At 36.4% G+C, this 24,647-nt stretch overlaps 1 protein-coding gene across 2 annotated transcripts in view; it reads right to left on the bottom strand.

Annotated features, from left to right (window-relative positions):
* Nucleotides 1–24,647, bottom strand: part of DNAJC1 (DnaJ heat shock protein family (Hsp40) member C1) — a 228,608-nt gene that overhangs the window by 102,818 nt on the left and 101,143 nt on the right. For both annotated transcript variants that reach the window (XM_028114124.2, XM_028114125.2), the window contains exon 8: nt 10,786–10,949. In XM_028114124.2, the coding sequence (XP_027969925.1) occupies nt 10,786–10,949 (164 nt within the window). The remainder of the gene's footprint in view (nt 1–10,785; nt 10,950–24,647) is intronic.

Below are 24,647 nucleotides of genomic sequence, written 5' to 3'. Positions count from 1 at the left end.
CTCATCACCGCTTGTGAAAATAGTAACTGATTTCTAATCATGGCAGTTGCAGAATGAGCTAATTTGCAAAGAATTATAATTATTTGTTCTAACCTGTCTGGTGGCTCCCTGGAATACAGGTTCAAAAAGCTTGTCTTTATTTTCCCTAACTCAAAACTGGCCTAATTCTAAAGCTGCTTCCCTGGAGGCATTTTTTTTTTTTTAAGATTTTATTTATTTATTTGACAGAGAGAGAGACAATGAGAGAGGGAACACAAGCAGGGGGAGTGGGAGTGAGAGAAGCAGGCTTCCCGCTGAGCAGGGAGCCCGATGCGGGGCCCAATCCCAAGACCCTGGGATCAGGACCAGAGCCGAAGGCAGATGCTTAAGGACTGAGCTACCCAGGCGCCCCCCTTGGAGGCATTTGTTGAAAACTTTTACAGGCTAATATTTTAGCCACCGCTGACTGAGGTGACAGAAAACAGTTGGGAAAACAAGAGATTAACCAAAAAGCTTGGGAGGAAAGGCGGAGGAATGGGATGCTCTGACATTCCTGGGAATCTAGAAGTCTACATGCATGCTCAGAGCTGTGAGCATGCTCAGAAAAGACCTGAAAATGACAAAAGTTCTCACTACCTGATGACCTTGAGTGTCTTTGGAAACACAAAGTAAAGGCTAAGGCAGAGTTGTAAACTGCCTGGCTGAGTATGGAAGGCAATCTCCAATACATACACAGAAACCATGGCAAAGACTGGAAGAATTTTGGGCTCTAGGCATTTAAAGAAACTCTGTCCAATTATTAGCTGATCACTAAGCTAATGAAACAGATTTCAGTGGCCACACGTGACAAAAAATACAGGCTTCGAATGGGAGCAAGATGGCGGAGGAGTAGGAGACCTAGATTTTGTCTGGTCTCAGGAATTCAGCTGAATAGGGATCAAACCATTCTGAACACCTACGAACTCAACAGGAGATCGAACAGGAGAGTAGCAACAACTCTCTGAACAGAGAAGCGACCACTTACTGGAAGGTAGGACGTGCGGAGAAGTGAATCCGAGGCGATATTCGGGAGGATAGACGGCGGGGGAGGGGCCTCCGCCGGCCGCTTCTGGCAAGTGCTAGAGCCGCGGAGCACAAAATCGGACCTTTTAAAAGTTGGCTCGGCGGAGGGACGTCGCTGCAGTGGCTAAGCGGGGGGTGGAATCCTCCCGGGACAGTGTGGTCTCAGGACCCTTGGGGTCACAGAGAGACCGGGGGTGCCTGAGTGCGGCAGAGCTCCCAGGTGTCGGGGCGGGGAAGCCGGCTGCAGATACGGAGCAGAGTCGCGGGCTCTCAGCTCGGGGTTGCCATAAACTGTGATCTGCGGCCCAGTCGGGGCACGGCTCCCCCAGCAAGGACCCAACAAGCAGCAGATCCGGGGAGACTCCCCTTCCTCCCCCGGGGAGGAGCGGTGCGGGAACGCACTGCAGGGATCTGCTGGGTTTGGAGACTCCGAGCGGGGTCGGGTGCCAGAGATAGCAACGCTCGATCACAGGCCGGGTGAGCACGGAGTGCGGCCAGAGACCGGGGACACGGGAGTGACTGCTTTTCTCTGGGGGCGCACTGAGGAGTGGGGCCCCGAGTTCTCGGCTCCTCCGGGCGGAGACTGGGAGGCCGCCATTTTCGCCCTGGTCCTCCAAAGCTGTACCGAGAGCTTGCAGGGAACAAAAGCTCCTGAGAGCAAACTGGAGCAGCTTCCTTAGCCCGGACCGACAAGGGCGGGGCAATTCCGCCTCCGGCAAAGACATTTGGAAACCACAGCAACAGGCCCCTCCCCCAGAAGATCAACACAAACAGCCAGCAAGCCAAGACCACGTTGATCGATCAAGGAGAATAGGAGAACTCCAGCGCTAGGGGAATACTGCACATAGATTCATGGCTTTTTTTTTTTTTTTTTTACCATGATTCATTATTTCATCAAAGTTAATTTTTGTTGACTTTTTTTTATTTTTCTTTTTCCCTTTTTCAACCAACATCTTATAAATCCCTTTTTTTAAAAAAAAACATTATTTTTTTTTCATTTTTAGAGTCATATTTTATCCCTTCATAGTAGTTATCCTTGTTTTTGGCATATATATATAAGTTGTTCTCTCTTTAAATTTTTGAGGTACAGTTTCTTCTAACAGATCAAAATATACCCTAAACCACTAGTGTATGGCTTTGTTCTAGTCTCCTGCCTGATCACATTCTCTCCCTTTTTCCTTTTTTTTTTTTCCTTAAATCTTCTTTCTTTTTTCAAACAACTTATCTTACCAAGTCCTTTTATAAAATCTTTCATAATTTTCATCTTTACAGTCATCTTCCATCCCTTCATTGTATCAACCCTTATTTTGTACATATATGTCTTTCTTCCTTTAAAATTTTAGGAGGCACTTTTTTCTAACAGACCAAAATACGCCCAAAATCTAGTGTGTGGCACTGATCTATGCACTAGCCTGATCATATTTGATCATATTCTGCCTTTTTTGAATTGTTTTGTTTTTGTTTTTATCTTTTTTTTTCTTTTTCTCTTTCTTTTTTCTTTCTTTCCCTTTCTTTTCCCCTGGTTTCAGGTCTTTTCTGATTTGTATACAGTATATTTCCTGGGGACGTTGTAAACCTGTTAGCCTTTTGTTCTCTCATTCATCTATTCTCCTCTGGACAAAATGACAAGACGAAAGAAATCACCTCAGCAAAAAGAACAAGAGGTAGTACCGTCAGCCAGGGACCTACTCAATACGGACATTAGTACGATGTCGGACCTAGAGTTCAGAATCATGACTTTAAAGATACTAGCTGGGCTTGAAAAAAGCGTGGAAGTTATTAGAGAAACCCTTTCTGGAGAAATAAAAGAACTAAAATCTAACCAAATCGAAATCAAAAAGGCTATTGATGAGGTGCAATCAAAAATGGGGGCACTAAATGCTAGGATAAATGAGGCAGAAGAGAGAATCAGCGATATAGAAGACCAAATGATGGAAAATAAAGAGGCTGAGAAAAAGAGAGAGAAACAACTACAGGATCACGAGGGCAGAATTCGAGAGATAAGTGATACGATAAGACGAAACAACATTAGAATAATTGGGATCCCAGAAGAAGAAGAGAGAGAGAGGGGGGCAGAATGTATATTGGAGCAAATTATAGCACCTCCCTAATGTGAGGAAGGAAACAGGCATTAAAATCCAGGAGGCACAGAGAACCCCTCTCAAAATCAATAAAAATAGGTCAACACCCCGACATCTAATAGTAAAACTTACGAGTCTCAGAGACAAAGAGAAAATCCTGAAAGCAGCTCGGGAGAAGAGATATGTAACCTACAATGGTAGAAACATTAGATTGGCAACAGACCTATCCACAGAGACCTGGCAGGCCAGAAAGGACTGGCAAGATATCTTCAGAGCACTAAACGAGAAAAATATGCAGCCAAGAATACTATATCCAGCTAGGCTATCATTGAAAATAGAAGGAGAGATAAAAAGCTTCCAGAACAAACAAAAACTAAAGGAATTTGCAAACACGAAACCAGCCCTCCAAGAAATATTGAGAGGGGTCCTCTAAGCAAAGAGAGAACCTAAAAGCAGCAAAGAGCAGAAACGAACACAGACAACAGACAGTTAACAGTCACCTTACAGGTAATACAATGGCACTAAATTCATACCTTTCAATAGTTACCCTGAATGTAAATGGGCTAAATGCCCCAATCAAAAGACACAGGCTATCAGATTGGATTAAAAAACAAGACCCATCCATATGCTGTCTGCAAGAGACTCATTTTACACCCAAAGACACCCCCAGATTGAAAGTGAGGGGGTGGAAAACCATTTACCATGCTAATGGACACCAAAAGAAAGCTGGGGTGGCAATCCTTATATCAGACAAACTAGATTTTAAAACAAAGACTGTAATAAGAGATGAGGAAGGACACTATATCCTACTTAAAGGGTCTATCCAACAAGAAGATCTAACAATTGTAAATATCTATGCCCCGAACATGGGAGCAGCCAATTATATAAGGCAATTAATAACAAAAGCAAAGAAACACATTGACAACAATACAATAATAGTGGGGGACTTTAACACCCCCCTGACTGAAATGGACAGATCATCTAAGCAAAAGATCAACAAGGAAATAAAGACTTTAAATGACACACTGGACCAAATGGACTTCACAGACATATTCAGAACATTCCATCCCAAAGCAACGGAATACACATTCTTCTCTAGTGCCCATGGAACATTCTCCAGAATTGATCACATCCTAGGTCACAAATCAGGTCTCAATCGGTACCAAAAGATTGGGATCATTCCCTGCATATTTTCAGACCACAATGCTTTGAAACTAGAACTCAACCACAAGAGGAAAGTCGGAAAGAACTCAAATACATGGAGGCTAAAGAGCATCCTACTAAAGAATGAATGGGTCAACCAAGAAATTAAAGAAGAATTAAAAAAATTCATGGAAACCAATGAAAATGAAAACACAACTGTTCAAAATCTTTGGGATACAGCAAAGGCAGTCCTGAGAGGAAAGTATATAGCAATACAAGCCTTTCTCAAGAAACAAGAAAGGTCTCAAATACACAACCTAACCCTACACCTAAAGGAGCTGGAGAAAGAACAGCAAAGAAAGCCTAAACCCAGCAGGAGAAGAGAAATCATAAAGATCAGAGCAGAAATCAATGAACTAGAAACCAAAAGAACAGTAGAACAGATCAACGAAACTAGGAGCTGGTTCTTTGAAAGAATTAACAAGATTGATAAACCCCTGGCCAGACTGATCAAAAAGAAAAGAGAAATGACCCAAATCAACAAAATCATGAATGAAAGAGGAGAGATCACAAGCAACACCAAAGAAATACAAACAATTATAAGAACATATTATGAGCAACTCTATGCCAGCAAATTAGATAACCTGGAAGAAATGGGTGCATTCCTAGAGATGTATCAACTACCAAAATTGAACCAGGAAGAAATAGAAAACCTGAACAGACCTATAACCACTAAGGAAATTGAAACAGTCATCAAAAATCTCCCAAGAAACAAAAGCCCAGGGCCAGATGGCTTTCCAGGGGAATTCTATCAGACATTTAAAGAAGAATTAATACCTATTCTCCTGAAACTGTTCCAAAAAATAGAAATGGAAGGGAAACTTCCAAACTCATTTTATGAGGCCAGCATTACCTTGATCCCAAAACCAGACAAAGACCCCATCAAAAAAGAGAATTACAGACCAATATCCTTGATGAACATGGATGCAAAAATTCTCACCAAAATACTAGCCAATAGGATCCAACAGTACATTAAAAGGATTATTCACCACGACCAAGTGGGATTTATTCCTGGGCTGCAAGGCTGGTTCAACATCCGCAAATCAATCAACGTGATACAATACATTAACAAAAGAAAGAACAAGAATCATAGGATCCTCTCAATAGATGCAGAAAAAGCATTTGACAAAGTACAACATCCTTTCTTGATCAAAACTCTTCAGAGTATAGGGATAGAGGGTACATACCTCAATATCATAAAAGCCATCTATGAAAAACCTACAGCAAATATCATTCTCAATGGGGAAAGGCTGAGAGCTTTTCCCCTAAGGTCAGGAACATGGCAGGGATGTCCACTCTCACCACTGCTATTCAACATAGTATTAGAAGTCCTAGCCACAGCAATCAGACAACAAAAAGAAATCAAAGGCATCCAAATCGGCAAAGAGGAAGTCAAACTCTCACTCTTTGCAGATGATATGATACTGTATGTGGAAAACCCAAAAGACTCCACCCCAAAACTGCTAGAACTCATACAGGAATTCAGTAAAGTAGCAGGATATAAAATCAATGCACAGACATCAGTGGCATTCCTATACACCAACAACAAGACAGAAGAGAGACAAATCAAGGAGTCGATCCCATTTACAATTGCACCCAAAACCACTAGATACCTAGGAATAAATCTAACCAAAGAGGCAAAGGATCTGTACTCAGAAAACTATAAAATACTCAGGAAAGAAATTGAAGAAGACACAAAGAAATGGAAAAACGTTCCATGCTCATGGATTGGGAGAATCAACATTGTGAAGATGTCAATGCTACCTAGAGCAATCTACACATTCAATGCAATCCCCATCAAAATACCATCCACTTTTTTCAAAGAAATGGAACAAATAATCCTAAAATTTGTATGGAACCAGAAGAGACCCAGAATAGCCAGAGGAATACTGAAAAAGAAAAGCAAAGCTGGCGGCATCACAATTCCGGACTTCCAGCTCTATTACAAAGCTGTCATCATCAAGACAGTATGGTACTGGCACAAAAACAGACACATAGATCAATGGAACAGAATTGAGAGCCCAGAAATGGACCCTCAACTCTATGGTCAACTTATTTTTGACAAAGCAGGAAAGAATGTCCAATGGCAAAAAGACAGTCTCTTCAACAAATGGTGTTGGGAAAATTGGATAGCCACATGCAGAAGAATGAAACTGGACCATTTCCTTACACCACACACAAAAATAGACTCCAAATGGTTGAAAGACCTAAACGTGAGACAGGAGTCCATCCAAATCCTAAAGGAGAACACAGGTAGCAACCTTTTCGACCTTAGCCGCAGCAACTTCTTCCTAGAAACATCGCCAAAGGCACGGGAAGCCAGGGCAAAAATGAACTATTGGGATTTCATCAAGATAAAAAGCTTCTGCACAGCAAAAGAAACAGTCCACAAAACCAAAAGACAACCGACAGAATGGGAGAAAATATTTGCAAATGACATATCAGATAAAGGGCTAGTATCCAAAATCTATAAAGAACTTATCAAACTCAACACCCAAAGAACAAATAATCCAATCAAGAAATGGGCAGAAGACATGAATAGACATTTCTCCAAAGAAGACATCCAAATGGCCAACAGGCACATGAAAAAGTGCTCAACATCGCTTGGCATCAGGGAAATCCAAATCAAAACCTCAATGAGATACCACCTCACACCCGTCAGAATGGCTAAAATTAACAAGTCAGGGAATGACAGATGTTGGCGGGGATGTGGAGAAAGGGGAACCCTCCTACACTGTTGGTGGGAATGCAAGCTGGTGCAACCCCTCTGGAAAACAGTATGGAGGTTCCTCAAACAGTTGAAATTAGAGCTACCGTTCGATCCAGCAATTGCGCTACTGGGTATTTACCACAAAGATACAAATGTAGGGACCCGAAGGGGTACGTGTACCCCAATGTTTATAGCAGCAATGTCCACCATAGCCAAACTGTGGAAAGAGCCAAGATGCCCATCGACAGATGAATGGATAAAGAAGATGTGGTATATATACACAATGGAATATTATGCAGCCATCAAAAGGAATGAGATCTTGCCATTTGCAACGACGTGGATGGAACTGGAGGGTGTTATGCTGAGTGAAATAAGTCAATCAGAGAAAGACATGTATCACATGACCTCACTGATATGAGGAATTCTTAATCTCAGGAAAGAAACTGAGTGTTACTGGAGTGGTTGGGGGTGGGAGGGATGGGGTGGCTGGGTGATAGATATTGGGGAGGGTATGTGCTACGGTGAGTGCTGTGAATTGTGCAAGACTGTTGAATCACAGATCTGTACTTCTGAAACAAATAATGCAACATATTTTAAGAAAAAAGAAAAAGAAGAAGATAACAGGAGAGGAAGAAAAGGGGAGTATGTCAGAGGGGGAGACGAACCATGAGAGATGATGGACTCTGAAAAACAAACTGAGGGTTCTAGAGGGGAGGGGGGTAGGGGGATGGGTTAGCCTGGTGATGGGTATTGAGGAGGGCACGTTCTGCATGGAGCACTGGGTGTTATGAACAAACAATGAATCATGGAACACTGCACCAAAAACTAATGATGTAATATATGGTGATTAACATAACAATAAAAAATTAAAAAAAAATACAGGCTTCATAAAATTAGTTCAAAAAAGCACTAAACAAACAACTACAATTAGACCAAATAACAAATCCTAGAAAGGAGACAGAATCTGGTTTCTAGAGTTCTCAAGTTATAATATTCATAATATCTGGTCTTCAATAACAACAAAAAAAATTACAAGGCCTGCAAAGAAAAAAGACAATATGTCCCATACAAAGGACTAAAGATATAGAAACTGTGTCATCATCACTGTTAAATGCTACAGCACGGATGAACCTTGAAAACATTATGCGAAGCCAAACACAAAAGATCACATACTGCATGATTCTAATTACATGGGATGTCTATAATAGGCAAATTCATAGGGACAGAAAGTAGATCAGTGGTTGTCATGGAAGAGGAAGGCTGAGAATTGAAATTAACTGCTAACAGGTAGAGGGTTATTTTACTTTTTTTGGTGTGATGAAAATGTTCTCAAATTAGATAGTGGTAATGGTTGCACAACACAGTGAAGAGACTAAAAACCACCAAAGTGTATGTACTTTTAAATGGTGAATTTTATGTTATGTGAAATATATCTCAATAAAAAATTCTATAAAAAGCTGGCAACATACGTTGTATTTAATAATGAAAAGATGAAATTTTAATAAATAATTTCAATGATGAAATAAATTTCAGTGATGGAAGTTTTTGAGATTGGAAATGAAACAAGGATACTTGCTATCATCACTTCTATTCTACATGTATTAGAGATCCTAATTAGCACAAATAAAAGTATAATATACAGATAAATAGAACTGAAAAATAAATTTAGCAAGGTTGCTGGATATAAGGTAATTACACAAAAATCAATTATATTTCTAAATAGAATTAGAAAGTGAAATTTAAGAAACAATATCATATATGGTGTCATCTAAAAACATTAAATACCCAGGAATAAATCCAAGGAAAAAATATGCAATATGTACATACAAAAAGTTGTAACACATTATTAAAAAATTTTTAAATATGTAAATGAATGGGTTTATTCATGGTTTTTAGAATCAATGCTGTCTGGATATCAATTCTTCAAAAATTGATCTACATATATTCAATATACTTCAAATTAAGTATTTCAGCTGAATAATTCGTGGAAAATGACAAGCTACTTTAAAAATGTATATGAAAACATAAAGTGGTAATCTTATAGAAGGAAAAATAAGTTGGAAAATTATTGCACCAGGTACTTATTATAAATCTACAATAATTAATACTGTATGGTATTGGTGCAAGATGTACAAGTAGATTAACAGAACAAAGTAGAAAGCCTGAAAACAGATCCACACAGTTATGAACATTTCTTTTAAATAAGGATGGTATTTGTAGAGCTGTAGGAAGCAGTATTTTCATTAAGTGAGCCAACTGGTTTGGCAAACTTTTGAAAAAAAATTTACATTTAAACATTACTTCACCCACACACAAAAATAAATTCCAGATTATTGATCTAAATGTGAAAAACAGAACATTAAAGCTTATAGAAGGATTTAGTAATGTTTTTATGACTTTGAGGTAGGAAGAGATTTAAACACAACACAAAATACACCAAGTATGGAAAGGAAAGGAAAAGCATGATGATTAAAATTAGTAACTTTGGTCATCAAAAGACACCATTAAGAGAGTGAAAGGGCAAGCCAGAGTGGGATAAAATATATGCAGAAGATCTATTTATGAAATATATAACAAACTCTTTACAAATCATCATTAGAAAACACAGGCAAACCAATTAAGAAAATACTTGAAAAGACTTCACATAGGAAATTATCAGGGTCCAGTAAGCATAAGAAAAGGTGTTCATTCAATCTTATTGATCAAAAAATATGCAAATTAAACCATAATTAGATTTCACTACATACCTACCAGAATGGTTAAAATACAAAAGACTTGACCAAGTGTTGGCAAGAATGTAGAGTAACTGGAATTTTCACATCCTGCTGCTGAAGTATAAGTTGGTAAAAACATTCTAAAAAACTGTTTAGAAGGAAAGTTGAGCTTTACTGCAACTTAACTTCAAAACAGAAATTTACACATATGCATACTAAAGTACAACATTCATAGGACAATTATTTATTGTAGTGAAAAACTGGAAAAAATACAATTTTCAACAAAAAAAATTCTGCTATACACATTAAAGAAAACGAATGACACACAACAATGGACAAATCTTACAAATATAAGACTAAATGAAGGAAAGCAGATGCAAAAGAGTACATATGGAATGTGTTATGGACTGAATGTTTGCGTTCCCCCCAAATCCTATGTTGAAATCCTAACCCCCAATGTGATGGTATTAGGAGGTGGGGCCTTTGGGAGATGATCAGGTCATGAGGGTGGAGCCCTCATGAATGTGATTAGTGTCCTTGCCAAAGAGACCCCAGAGCACTCTCTCACCTCTTCTGCCATGTGAGGACACAGCGAGAACACTGCGGTCTATGACTTAGGAAGAGGGCCCCCACCAGACACCGAACCTGCCGGCGTCTTGATCTTGGACTTCCCAGTCTTCAGAACTGTTAGAAATAAATGTGTGTTGTGTAAGCCACCCAGTCTATTATATTTTTGTTATAGCAGCCTGAATGGACTAAAACAGGATGATTCCATTTAGAAACTTCAAACAGCAGGTAAAACTAATCAACGATGTTAGAAGTCAGGATTGTTTTATCTTTGTGGAAGAAAAGGAAGGTAGAGACCAGGAGGAAGAACGAGGGAGGCGTCTGGAAAAATGGCAATATTCTATATCTTCTTGATTTTGGCAACAGTTAACTTGGTTCACCTGTGACAATTCACTGAACTGTATACTTATATTTTATGTACTTTTCTGTATTTTATTTAATTAGAATAAATTTTTTAAAGTTTACTTACCTGTTTTTTCTGTGTTTTGTTTCTGTTTTCTAGCCAATCATCCATTTGTTCCTCAATTTCTTCTATAGAAGTTCCATGATCATAAGATTGAATATATGCACTTTCTAAAGGCATATATACAGGAAATTCAGGTTTTGGTTTTTTTACTTTAACTTTCTTCTGTTCTAAAAATGTTTAAGAGAATAAATTATTGAGGTTTGTTAAGAAAGAAAATAATTTTTAACATTTTATTCATATACCGAATCTTGAAAAAACATATATTGTTCTTTCATCAAAACAGAATTATATACAATGGAATATAATTCAGCCATAAAAAGGAATGAAATCTTGCCATTTGCAACAATATGGATGGACTGCAAGGGCATTATGCTACGTGAAATAAGTCAGAGAGAGAGAGACAAATACTGTATGATCTCTCTTATGTGGGGAATCTTAACAAAACCAAACAAAACACCCCAAAAAACCCAGCTCACAGATATAGAGAACAGATTGGTGGTTTTCAGAGGCGGGTGTGGGGAGTGGGAGAAATGGGTGAAGGGGGTTAAAAAAAATTACAATTGCTTTGCTATAAATAACTAGCTGTTTTATTGTGCAGTAGCTACTGCACCGTTTTTAAATGAAACTCAGAGATACTAATGATGAGATGATGATCACGCTATAACCACCATGTCAATTTGTATATATCTCTAGTTTTCAAAGTACTTTTTATGAAACGTTTCATACTAACACAATGAAAAAAGCCTGGTCATAACAGTGACATAATATTGGGCAATTAACTTAACCCTTAGAACAAGTGTCTATTTTCTCATCTGTAAGAGAAAGCTAAATCTAATCTTATAAAGCTGATATGTGGAAAATGATATAACGCTAACATACTACTTGGTGCAAAAGTGGCTCTTGATAAATAGTATATACATTCATCTTTTCGATATTTTAACAAATGCAAAATCTAATCTGATGGCACCAGGGGTAGTTATTAATAGATGGCTATCAACTGGCCTCTTCATTAAAGCCCTTTTGATTAGAGTCAATATTGAGAAGCAACTCCACTCTTAATTGCTATAGTCAAATTCTGTAGTCAAATTTCTTATAATCATATCTTCACCATTGTGTGTGCATGTGTGTTTGCATATTCTCTAATGCTGATGTAGTAAAACTAATACAATATTGTCATAGAAATAGATAAATTCCTAGAACACAGAATCCATAAACGTTTCACTTCAGTGGGAAAAGGATTTAATAAATGATGCTGGCACAACTGAATATCCAGTTGAAAGAAAACTGGACAGAATCTTACACAATACACAAAAATAAATTCCAGTTAGATAAGAGACTTGACTTTAAAAACCCAAATAATAAACATCTTGCAAAAAGAAATCGAGAAAACTACATGTACTATTTAAAGGATGAGGAAATCTTAACTAAAATGGAAATACAGATGCTATAAAAAGATAAAGGAGAGAATAAACAAATCAAGAGAGAAATAATACATTTGAAAATAGTATCTACAATTCAGAGTACAAACGATGACTGATATAGAGAACATATAAAGAGATATTATAAATTACAAGAGGATAAGGACCCAACAGAAAAAAATGGGCAAAAGTCACAAAAGAACAAATCTAAATGGCCAAGAAACAAAAGATACATCCTCTAAAGGTTAAAGAAATGCAGTTTGGATTAATAACATATGATTTTATACCTATCATATGGGCAGAAATCTAAAAATCTAATAAAAGGTACTGTTGGCCAGGAAAGGGCCATCTCTACATTGGTGGTAGAAATGTGAATTATTATATTGTAGCCTTTTTGGGAAGTGATCTAAGAGAACCTGTTAAGATTAAAAAAAAAAAATGTTTTCTCCAGCAATTCCCTCAGAAGTAAAAGCATTAAAATGTAATTGTATGTAAGTACATGGGTATATATGTATGTCTGTACAATTATTTGTTATTCATAGAGATACAAAACTGTTAACGTAGTAAATGTATATTAGGAGAAATTAGTAGGAGAATAATTGTTGGTGATGTATCTATACTAAGGAATATTAATTTGTCATCAAAAGATATTGAAGTAGAGCTATACCGATTGACTTACAGAGATTTTCATGAGTTCGGGAAATAAAAGCAAGATGGAGAAAAGCATGTAAGATTCTCTATTTGCAAAACAAAATAATGCCTCTTCAAATCTCTACATATGCCTGTGTATATATATTCATCTAAATGTATTTGAATATCATTATAAAAGCATGGAGAAAAATATGGATGAGTGTCTATAAGGTATATAGGGGGTAGAGATAAAGAAAAGAGGAAGCACAGAGACAATGAAGGAAAAGAGAAGGAACATATCACTAAAAAATAAATAATATATATGAATGTATACTTATATATTTTTATAAAGTTGTAGGTATAAATATAAAAACAAAATTTAAAGATTATATAACATAAATCTATCTAAAAATACAACTTCTAAAATCAATAAACCCACAGCTTATAAATATTCACTGATTTCTTGCTACTTTACTAATACAAGGCTAAGACTGTAGCATCTAACATTGTGCGCTTGGCAAAATCTTTCATATGTTAGAAAAAATGTGTTTTCAAAATATGTCTAAGGGAAAAAAAGACCTCTATTTGCTAACTACCCTCATCTTTCCTGCAAATTTCTGGTTTCAATAAACTCTATATAATTAGTATGGGCCCAGCTATCATGATTTTTGGCATTATAAACACAACCCTATTTATAGTTCATCCAAGAAACACAAATCAATGAATCATGGAACACTACATCAAAAACTAATGATGTACTATATGATGACTAACATAAAAAAAAAGAAACACAAATCTAAGATTTTTTTAGCAGCATAATGAATTTTATAGGGAAATTTTTGAGTTAAATAAAAGGTATAGAGTATTTTTGCTAGAAGAGTAAGTTTTTTAATTTTTATTTTCTTAATATACAATGTATTATGTTTCAGGGATACAGGTCTGTGGCTCATCAGTCTTACACAATACACAACACTCACCACAACACATACCCTCCCCAATGTCCATCACCAAGCCCCCCCCCCATCCACCCACCCCTCTCCCCTCCAGCAGCCCTCAGTTTGTTTCCTGGGATTAAGAGTGTTTTATGGTTTGTCTCCCTTGGAAGAGTAAGTCTTATTAAAGTTTAGTAAGTTATAGGCATCAAGTTAAGATAGATTGGTTCTTCTTAATGACAAGCCTGACAAAGGCTAGAAACAAAAACAAGCCAACCAACCAAACAACAACAAGAAAAATCAAACAACAAAATCCAAAATAAACAAATCAAAAAAGAAGTAAAACCCATGCTACCTTAAGTGTCTAGTGACTGAAGAGAAATGGTTTCCTCTCAAAAGAAAAATTTTGAGAAATGTCAAAGGAATGAGAAATGAGCCAAATATCATTTTAAGGGAGTCCTTCCATTTAAGGCTCTTATTCAACAAAATGACATAGTTTGGGTCCAGGAACAAAAAACAAAAAAACAAAAAACTCTGGCATAAGTTGCCTACCTTCTCATATATTTGGAAACTTACACTAAACAATTCAACTAATAAGTCAGCCATTTAGATCAAATACTTCCTGTCACACACTGCAACAGTGTTTATTATGCTAAGACACATTTGCTGAATAGTAATTTGGGCTCTTTGACCATGAACCTGAGGATATTCTTTAGGTCTTTTTTTTTTCCTTTTTAAAGATTTTATTTATTTGACAGAGAGAGCGAGCGAGAGAGAGAGAGGTGGAGCAGCAGGCAGAGGGAGAAGGAGAAGCAGGCTCACCGAGCAGGGAGCCTGATGCGGGGCTTGATCCCAGGACCCTGGGATCATGACCTGAGCCGAAGGCAGATGCTTAACCGACTGAGCCACCCAGGTGCCCCTGTTCTTTAGGTCTTGATTAACACTTGTACCTCTATGGTTTTGAAAAGAGTAGAAAAGAGTTTAAACTGAGAAAGTCATAACATCTTAAGTTATTACCTTCTTTTTTTAGCAGGCACAGAGGATTTCTCTTTGGAAATGCTGAGACAATAGTGCAGCAGATATTAATGAAATGTAACTTGGAAGAGGAAAAGGAAGGAAGTTTTAATCAGTTTTGAGCATTATACTTAAAATCCAGAACTGAAAAACTAGATTATGTCAGAAAAGTTATCAGAACAGTAAGGAGATTTGAAATCATGTCATTAATATGAAAAGTGGTAGAAAAATGAGAAAACAAGAAGTCAGAAAAACTAGGTTCTGTATCTTTAGTCATTCACCAATACATTAGTATTTCCTTCACATTACTTATCTCTAAGTCTCCACCTGTAAAATGAAATATCTGCTCTACCTATCTCACAGCACAGTTGCAGAAATGAAATCTTGACTTGTACAGGAATGTGCTCTAAATATTAAGGAGGGATAGAACTATGTGTTAAACTAAGCTCTTGATAAAATTCCCTTCACTTCCATCTGCTTCTTCCAATATAGTTCCCATTCCTTCGGCCTACTGGGGTCCCAAACCTTGGAGTCATCAATTTCCCCTTCTCTCTTACATCCTGTATGAAATCCAGTAGGAAATCTTGTTTCTAACTTCAAAATACGTAAGAATTCCATTTTTTTACTTTTATCACTCTGATCCAAGCCATCACCATTTCTTGTCTGTCTTACAACAACTCCCAACTGGTTGGTCTCCTTGTATCAAGTCCTTGTTTCAGTCTGTTCTTAACCTCCCAGCCAGAATTCTTAGAACATGTATCAAATCATGTCACTCCTCTGCTCAACCTTCCTAGGACTTCCCATTCCAGAGTAAAATCCAAGTTCTTACTCTAAGTGAGTATGCCTCCCATCCCCACCCATTCATCATCTCTCTGACCTCATTTTAATATTCTCCAGCCTCCTTGCTGTTCCTAAAAAATGCAAACCTTTCATCAGTTGCCTTTTCCTGAAAGCCACTCCCTCACCTGCCTTGCTTACTCCCCAACCTCCTGCAGGTCTTTGCTCAAATGTCTCTCTATTGCCGAGGCCTTCCTTGTCCCTGCAGTAGGCCTGCCACATCCACATATATATATATACATGTGCTCCCCATCCCTCTTCCTTGATACTCTTTACTTCAGCATTTATCACTACTCATCTTTTTTTTTACTTTAAATTTTTATTGTTATGTTAATCACCATACATTACATCATTAATTTTTGATGTAGTGTTCCATGATTCATTGTTTGTGCATAACACCCAGTGCTCTACTCAGAATGTGCCCTCTTTAATACCCATCACCAGGCTATATCACTACTCATCTTGTTGACTCTTTCTATGAGGGCAAAATTCTTTCTTTTTTTTTTATTTAATTTTTTTAGATTTATTTGAGAGACAGAGAGGGCAAAGGAAGAAGGAGAGAGAGTCTCAAGCAGATTCCATGTTCAGCATGGAGTCCTACATAAGAGCTCAATCTCATGACTCAGAGATCATGACCTGAGCCGAAATCAGATGTCGGATGCTTGACCTATTGTGCCACCCAGGCGCCACATACATGGGCAAAAATTCCTATTTCTTTTGTTCACTACTGAATTCCCAGTGCCTGGGACAATATCTGGTGCTAAATAAACAGTGAATGAATGAATGAATGAATGAAAGAATGAAAAAGCTCTCACTGTGGACAGATCTGGGACTAAAACTCAGCCTCTGCAATTTACTAGCTCTTTTGCTTAAAGTCCTTTACTGTTTTGTAAAATGGGAACAATGGTAATACTATATCTCATGAGTTGTTAATGAGGAGTAAAGAGATTAAAGCATATAAAATGATTAGAATGGTACCTAGAATATAAAGACCTTGTAAAGAACTGCGCAAAACATAGTACTGTTAAGATTTAAAAATTACTATCCTAACATACAAAAGATACAAAGAGGGGAGTTCTGGAGAAAGGAAGAAGTACTAAAATGCATATGTGGACCAGGTGAAACAACTAAGGGAAAAGGTCAAAGTAGAACAAATTAATACCTAATTTTCTAAGAATTTTATTTCCCCTTCCAATAAAAGAATTTCCAGAAGAACAGAAAACTTTGAAGGTAGGAGTAGTATCATTTATTGATTCACTCACATTTCATTCAAGTTTGTGAATTTAGTGTGTGCCAAGAATAATGTACATTAAGAATACAGTACTGTGGGAACAGTTCTAGTTAAAAAGGATTACCTTAACTAGAAATTATGTGGTATCTAACTACTATATTTTACCTTGTACTGCTTACATACCTTTATATTGCCAGGCTTTTAAGATGGGTGATTTAAAAAAAAAAAGTCCCTGATACTATATTAGACAATTGGTAATTTAAGTGACTGGGGAATCTAATATAAAACTATCAAAAAACTAGGATGGTGTCACCAGAGTACCATATGAGCCCAAATTTGTAGACGAGGTTTTTGTTTTTCAAAATATTTTCATAAAAGGGGAACAAGTCATAGAACTGACTCCTTATGAAGTATGTCACATTACTCAGCTTCTCTCAATTTCTTTATTTTGAACACCAAAATACTGCTTGAAGAAAACACATATAAGCTAGAACCCACCTCATTAGTACTAATTTTGCCTTCTTATAGAGAATCAGTTATAAAGCAAATAAGTAAATGTAGCTGTTTATATTTAATTCTGGGGTACTGTATCACAATTGCAAGTGTTTGATGCTTTTGTAAGGAAGCATTTAAAAAATCACTTTAAAAAAGTAATTCAAAATTTCCACTTCTAAAAAAATGGAGGAAAAGTACTTTTCCATACTCCTCTCACTAAGAAAATGTAAAGACCCTAAATGTTACATATAAAACAAACACTGAAGACTGATTTTTGAAGAGAACACAGGCCAGCTGGGTGTGACAGGATATGATGAACACCAAGGTGGTGAGTACCCTTGGCTTCCTTGCATAGTAAGACAAGCTTAGATAACAACTGATTTACACTTCAAGCAAACAAGGGATAAAACTGTGACCAACCCTTTCTTGCCAGCAAAGGCTAATAAGAAGCCTAGACTTCTGCCACTGTGAGGCTGGAATAAAGCACCCCGATCTCCCTACCAGGGTGATGGGAAAGTCTTTCTTTCCTGCTGAGAGGTAATAAGGATCCCTTCCCCTGTAAAGTCAATGATAGGGGTAGGGGTAGCCTAGGCTAATGGGAAGCTTAGACTTCCATATCTACCCAGGGCTTATGGGGCATCCCTCCCTCTCCCTGCTACGGCAGCTTTAGAGAAAGTCTTGAGGAGAGTCAGGGCTTTCACAACAGCCCAGGAGTAAAGAGACCAACCCTCCACAATGTCAGCAGAGGCCAGGTGGGAAACTGTAAGTAGGCATTCTTGCCTATCCCAGCAAGGGGATATCAGTTGAGTGTTATCAGTGTGGCCCACTGGCAAGTGAGAACACCCACACCTGCCCAACCCTAAGAAGATCCACGACCACCCTCTCCTTCAGCTGTAAAACAGTCTGTGGACTTCCTGAGTGTAACAGTGTAATAGGGCAGCAACTCTCCCCTTCCTTGGCTCAGCCAGAGCACTGTCAGAGAACATCAATTAAGATAGTACACTTAAACAAGATTCAGAGTATTATAACATAATACCCCAAATACCCAAGTTTTTTTTTTTTTTAAGATTTTATTTATTTATTTGAGAGAGAGAGAGCGTGAGCATGAGCAGGGGGAGAGTCAGAGGGAGAGGGAGAAGCAGGCTCCCCGCTGAACAGGGGATTCCACACTGATTCCAACTCAGGGCTCAATCCCAGGATGCCTGGGATCACGACCTGACCAAAGGCAGATACTTAACCAACTGAGCCACCCAGGTGCGCCCAAATGTCCAAGTTTTAATTTAAAAAAATCCCTCATCATGCCAAGAACCAAGAATATCTCAATTTGAATAAAAAAGATAATCAACAAGATGAAAAAGAGATCCAAAGTATCTGACTAGGATTTTAGAGTAGCCATATAAAAATGGTTTGATAAATAATAATGAACATTCTCAAAATAAATGAAGAAATAAAAAGTCAATAGCAAAGACACAAAAGACATACAGAAAAACCAAATGGAAATATCAGAACTGAAAATGTGCTAACGAAAATTAAAAATTTAACAATTGAGAACTCAACAGAAAACTGGAACAGAGAAAGTAATCAGTTAACTTGAAGACAGAATGATAGAAATTGCCTAATCTGAAAAGTAGAGAGAAAAAAAAAAGAATAGAGCCTTGGGGACTTTGGGGACTATAACAACACTCCATTAAACAACAGCAGAATACATATTCTCTTCAAATGCCCATGAGATATACACTAAGCTAGACCATATCTTGGGCCATAAAACACACCTCAACAAATTTAAATGAATTGAGATCATACAGAATAGGTTTTCTGACAAAAATGGAATCAAACCAAATATCAGTAACAGAAAGATAACACAAAAATCCCCAAATACTTGGAAACTAAACAGCATACTTAAATAATCCAGGTATCAAAGAGGAAGTCTCGGGGTGCCTGGGTGGCTTAGTCGTTAAGCGTCTGCCTTCGGCTCAGGTCATGATCCCAGGGTCCTGGGATCGAGCCCTGCATTGGGCTCCCTGCTCTGCAGGAAGCCTGCTTCTCCCTCTCCCTCTCCCCCTGCTTGTGTTCCCCCTCTTGCTGTGTCTCTTTGTCAAATAAATAAATAAAATCTTAAAAAAAAAAAAAAGAGGAAGTCTCAAGGAAAAAAATACTGAACTGAATCAAATGAAAATGTAATGTATCAAAATATGTGGGATGCAGCCAAAACAGTGCTGAGAGAGGAATTTAAAGCACTAAAAGCTTACATTAGAAAAGATGAAAAGCCTCAAGACCATAATCTAGCCTTCCACATCAAAAGCAAACAAAATCAAAACAAGCTCAAGAAAGCAGAAGGAATAATAAAAATAAGAGCAGAAATAAATGAAATAGAAAACAAAAGCAATAGATTAAAAAAATCAGTGAAACAAAGAACTAGTTCTTTGAAAAGATCAATAAAATTGACAAACATCTGGCAAAACTGACAAAGAAAAAGAAAAGAGAAGTTACCACTGAAACAGGAGAAATCACTAAGAACATACAGACATCAAAAGGATAAATTAGTATTAGAAACAACTATACACACATAAATTTGACAATTTGGATGGAACTGACCAACTGCTTGAAAAATACGAACTATCCCAACTCACCCATAAAATAGATATATAAAAGAGATATTTGAATAAGTCCTGTAATTACAAAGGAAATTTAATTTGTAATTTAGAAACTCTAAAATAGAAATATCCAATCTTAAATGGTCCCACCAGAGAATTCTACCAAATGTTTACAGAATTAACACCAATTCAACACAGTTTCTTTCAGAAAATAGAAGAGAGAATGCTTCCCAATCCCTTGTATGATGTTAGTACTACTCTGATACCAAAATCATACAAAGACAGTACAAAAAGAGAAAACTATAGACCAGTATCTCTCATGTAGGTGTAAAAATCTTTAGCAAAATATCAGCAAATAGAATTTAGCAATATATAAAAAGAATTTATACACTGTGGCTACATGGTACTTACTGCAGGGACGCAAGTCTAGTTCAATATTCAAAATTTAATCAATATAATCCACCAAATTAACAAGCAAAGAAATATCACATGATCATATTAATTGATACAAAGAAATTAACAAAATTCAACACCAGTCATGATAAAAAACTCAGAAAACTAGGAATAGAGTGAGATTTCCTCAACTTCATATAGAGCATCTAACAAAAAACCCCTGTAGTTTACAAACTTAATGGTAAAATACTAAAGGCTTTCCACCCAAGGTTGGAAACAAAGGAAAGATGTCCTTTCTCACCACTCTTGTTAATATAGTTCTGGAAGTTACAGCTAGCAAAATAAGCAATGAAAAGGTAATAAAATACATATAGATTGAAAAGGAAGAAATAAAACTATCCCTATTGCCATATGACCTGATTGTCCACATAGACAATTCAAGAAATCTGCATAAAAACTCTTGTAATTAACAAGCAAATCTACCAAGGTTGCAAGATACATACCTACATATAAAAATCAACTGCATTTCTTTATTTGCAATGACCATGTGGAAACTGAAATTAAAAACCCAATCACTCAAAATATAATCACTTAAAATAAAAAGAGAAACACTTAGATATAAATCTACCAAGACATGTACAGGATTTGTATGCTAAAAACCATAAAACACTTTAGAAAGAGATCAAAGAAGATACAGATGAAGAGACAGACTGTGTTCATAGATTAAAGGACTCCAGATAGTAAATATTAATGCTCTCCAAATTGATATACAACTTTAACATAATTCCTATCAAAATTTCAACAAGATTTTTGGTAGATATATACAAGATTATTCTAAAATTTATATAAATGAACTAGAATAGCTAAAACATTTTGAAAATGGACAGGAAAGTGGGAAGAATCACTCTACCTGATTTTAAGACTTACTGTAGAGCCACAATAATCAAGACTGTCATATTGACAGAGGAAGAGAAATGTAGATGAATGGAACAGAATAAAGAACTTAAAAAGAACCCTTTGCATGTAAGGCCAACTGATTTTTGACAAAAGGTGCAAAAGCAATTCACTTTTTGAAGACTAGTTTGCTAGAAAAACTGGCTATATATTCTTAGGCAAAAAGTAAACTTTAACTTAAACCTCACACCTTATAGAAGATTAACTCAAAATGGATCATAGATTTAAATGTAAAACATAAAATTATAAAATTTTTAGAAGAAAATAAGGGAGAAAATATTTAGAATAGGGCTTGGGGAAGAGTTTTTTTAAATAACATAAAAAGCATAATCGAAAAAACAGAAACAATAAATTGGACTTCATCATAATTAAAAGCTTTTGCTCTGTGAATGACTATTAAGTTGAAAAGCTACAGATTGGAAGAAAATATCTGTAAACCACATATGTGAAAAAGAAATCATATCTAGATTATATAAAGGACTCTCAAACTCAACAGTTAAAAAAAAAATCCAATTTGAAAATAGGCTAAAGGCAAAAAGAAAGAGTTTACTGTAGAGGACATGCAGATGGCAAATAAGCACATGAATGTTTCAACATTACTGGCCATTAAGGAAATGCAAATTAAGATCATGATGAGATATCTCTACAAATGTATTAGAACAGCTAAAATAAAAAACAGAATCCCTAGTGCTGGTAAAAGATACAGAGAGACTAGAACTCTCATACATTGCTAGTAGGAATGTAAAAAGTTATATAGGCAGTCTGGAAAATTATCTGGCAGTTTCTTAAAACTCTAAACATAAACCTATCCTATGACCCAGCAATTGTACTTCTGGGCATTTATCCCAGATAAATAAAAACTAAGTTCACAAAAAACTTACACCCGACTATTCACAGCAGCCTTATTTGTAACAGTCAAAAACTGTAAACAACCAAAATGTTCTACAATTGGTGAATGGTTAAACAAATTATGGTACAACCATACACAGAATAAATAGGAATAAACTATTGATACATGGAACAACCGAGTGAAAAATGCCAATCTCAAAGGTCAAATACTGTATGATTCTCAAGATCATATTCTCTAAATCATATAGTCAAAATGACAAAGTTAAAGAGATGAAAAATAGACTAGTAGTTGCCAGATATTAGGGATAATGGGGGAACGGGAGGATATGGGTGCAATCATAAAGGGGTAGTTGTTGATTGGGATGGTGCTAACATAAATACATGCTTGTGATAAAATGGTAGAGAATTATATACACACTTTGTATCAATGTCAAGTTCCTGGTTTTCAGGAAGGCACATAGGACCCTCTCTATACTATTTTTAGAACTTTATTTCAAAGTAAAAAGTTAAATAAAAAAGTAATAATTCAACAAACAATTCTGGGAAAACTAGATATCCACATGAAAATAATGAAGTTGGACCCTTACCCACTATCAAATTAAGTCCAAATGGATCAAAGACCTAAATGTAAGACCTTAAACTATAAAACTCTTTGAAGAAAATATAGGGCAAAAGCTGTATGACACTGTATTTGGAAATGATTTCTATGATATGACAACAAAGGCATAGACAACAAAAGAGAAAACAGACAAATTAGACTTCATGAAAATTAAAATATTCTGTGCATCAAAAGACAATGTCAACTGAGTAAAGAGGCAACCCACAAAATGGGAGAAAATATTTGCAAATCATGTATCTGATAAGGGATAATATCCAGAATATATAGAGAACTCCTAAAACTTAACAAAAAACAATCCAATTCAAAACTGAATACAGGACTTGAATAGACATTTCTCCAAAGAAACACCCATCAGGATGGCTACAAAAAAAAAAAACAACAAAAAAACCAAAAACAAAAAACGCAGAAAATCAGTGTTGGCAAAGATGTGAGGAAATTGGAACCATTGTGCACTGCTGGTGGGAATGTAAAATGGTACAGCTGTTATGGAAAACAGTATATTAGTTCCTCAAAAAATTAAAAATGGAATTGGGGTGCCTGGGTGGCTCAGTCGGTTAAGCATCTGACTCTTGATCGCAGCTCATGTCTATCTCAGGGTTGTGAGTTTGAGCCCCATGTTGGGCTCCACACTGGGTGTGGAGCCTACTTAAAAAAAATTAAAAATAGAATTACAGAACAGAAACCAGGGACTCAAACAGTTATTTGTATATCCATGTTCATAGCAGAATTATTCATAACAGCTAAAAAGTAAAAGCAACCCAAGTATCCATTGACAGATATTCAAATGGATAAGCAAAATCTGGTATACACATACAATGGTATAATAATCAGTCTTAAAAGAGAAGGAAATTCCGGCCATAACACAGATAAACCTTGAGGACATTATGCTGAGTGAAATAAGCCAGTCACAAAAGACAAATATTGTATGATCAGCCTTATATGAGATACTTAGAGTAGTCAAAATCATAGAGACAGAAAGTAGAATGGTGGTTGCCAGAGGTTGGAGGGAAGTGAGAATGGGGAGTTACTGTTTAATGAGTATGAAGTTTCAGCTTTACAAGATGAAAAGAGCTATGGGAGACGAATGGGGTGATGGCTGTACAACATTATGAATATATTTAATACTACTGAACTATATACTTGGAAATGGTTAAGATGGCAGATTTTGTTATACGTGTTTTACCACAATAAAAAATATTAGAAAAAAAAGAAACAATATAGTGATTTTATTGTAGCAATCATGAAGAAAGGGAAAAAAATCTTAATATGAGATGAATAGGTACTTATGACTTGGGATAAAATTTCCAGTGTCAGCACCACATACGGGACCATATTTCATTACATATGGAAATAAAAGTGATATACTCTGTTAAATATATTTCCTGAGTACCTATCACATGCCTGGCATTGTTCTAGGCTCTGGGGTTACAGCCATAAACAAGACAAACAAAAATACCTGCCTGCATGAAGCTTATAAATGGACATATTATTTTATTAAAAGTATAATATTAAATAAGTATATTTTTAGTTCCAAATTAAGTAAATTAATTAAATAAAATCTTAGTTCAAATTTAACCAATCTAAAGCCATAAATGTTTACATATTCAATTGGATAAAAAGTTTTCAAATCACTTCAGTGGGAAATTAAGATTGCATTATACTTAAGGATACCTAGCATTATGGTTTGAAATGCTGAAGGAATTGTAAATTTATATTTGAGCTATATGATTTTAAAAATTCATTGTTATTGAGGAAAGTACCTAGGAAATAAGACTATTCTTTAGGTATTCTCTGCCTACACATAAACTCGTGGGACTAGGGCTATTAGGTTTCACCATATAATATGATTCATAAGTTAAGGCAGAGTTTCTGCTTGGTCATGTTTCCAAATGTACTGGA

This window comes from Eumetopias jubatus, unplaced genomic scaffold (assembly GCF_037043125.1).
Source record: "Eumetopias jubatus isolate StellerSeaLion01/CBP00866 unplaced genomic scaffold, mEumJub1_p1.0 scaffold_8, whole genome shotgun sequence".
Lineage (NCBI taxonomy): Eukaryota > Metazoa > Chordata > Mammalia > Carnivora > Otariidae > Eumetopias > Eumetopias jubatus.
This window is presented reverse-complemented; position numbering and strand designations above follow the sequence as displayed.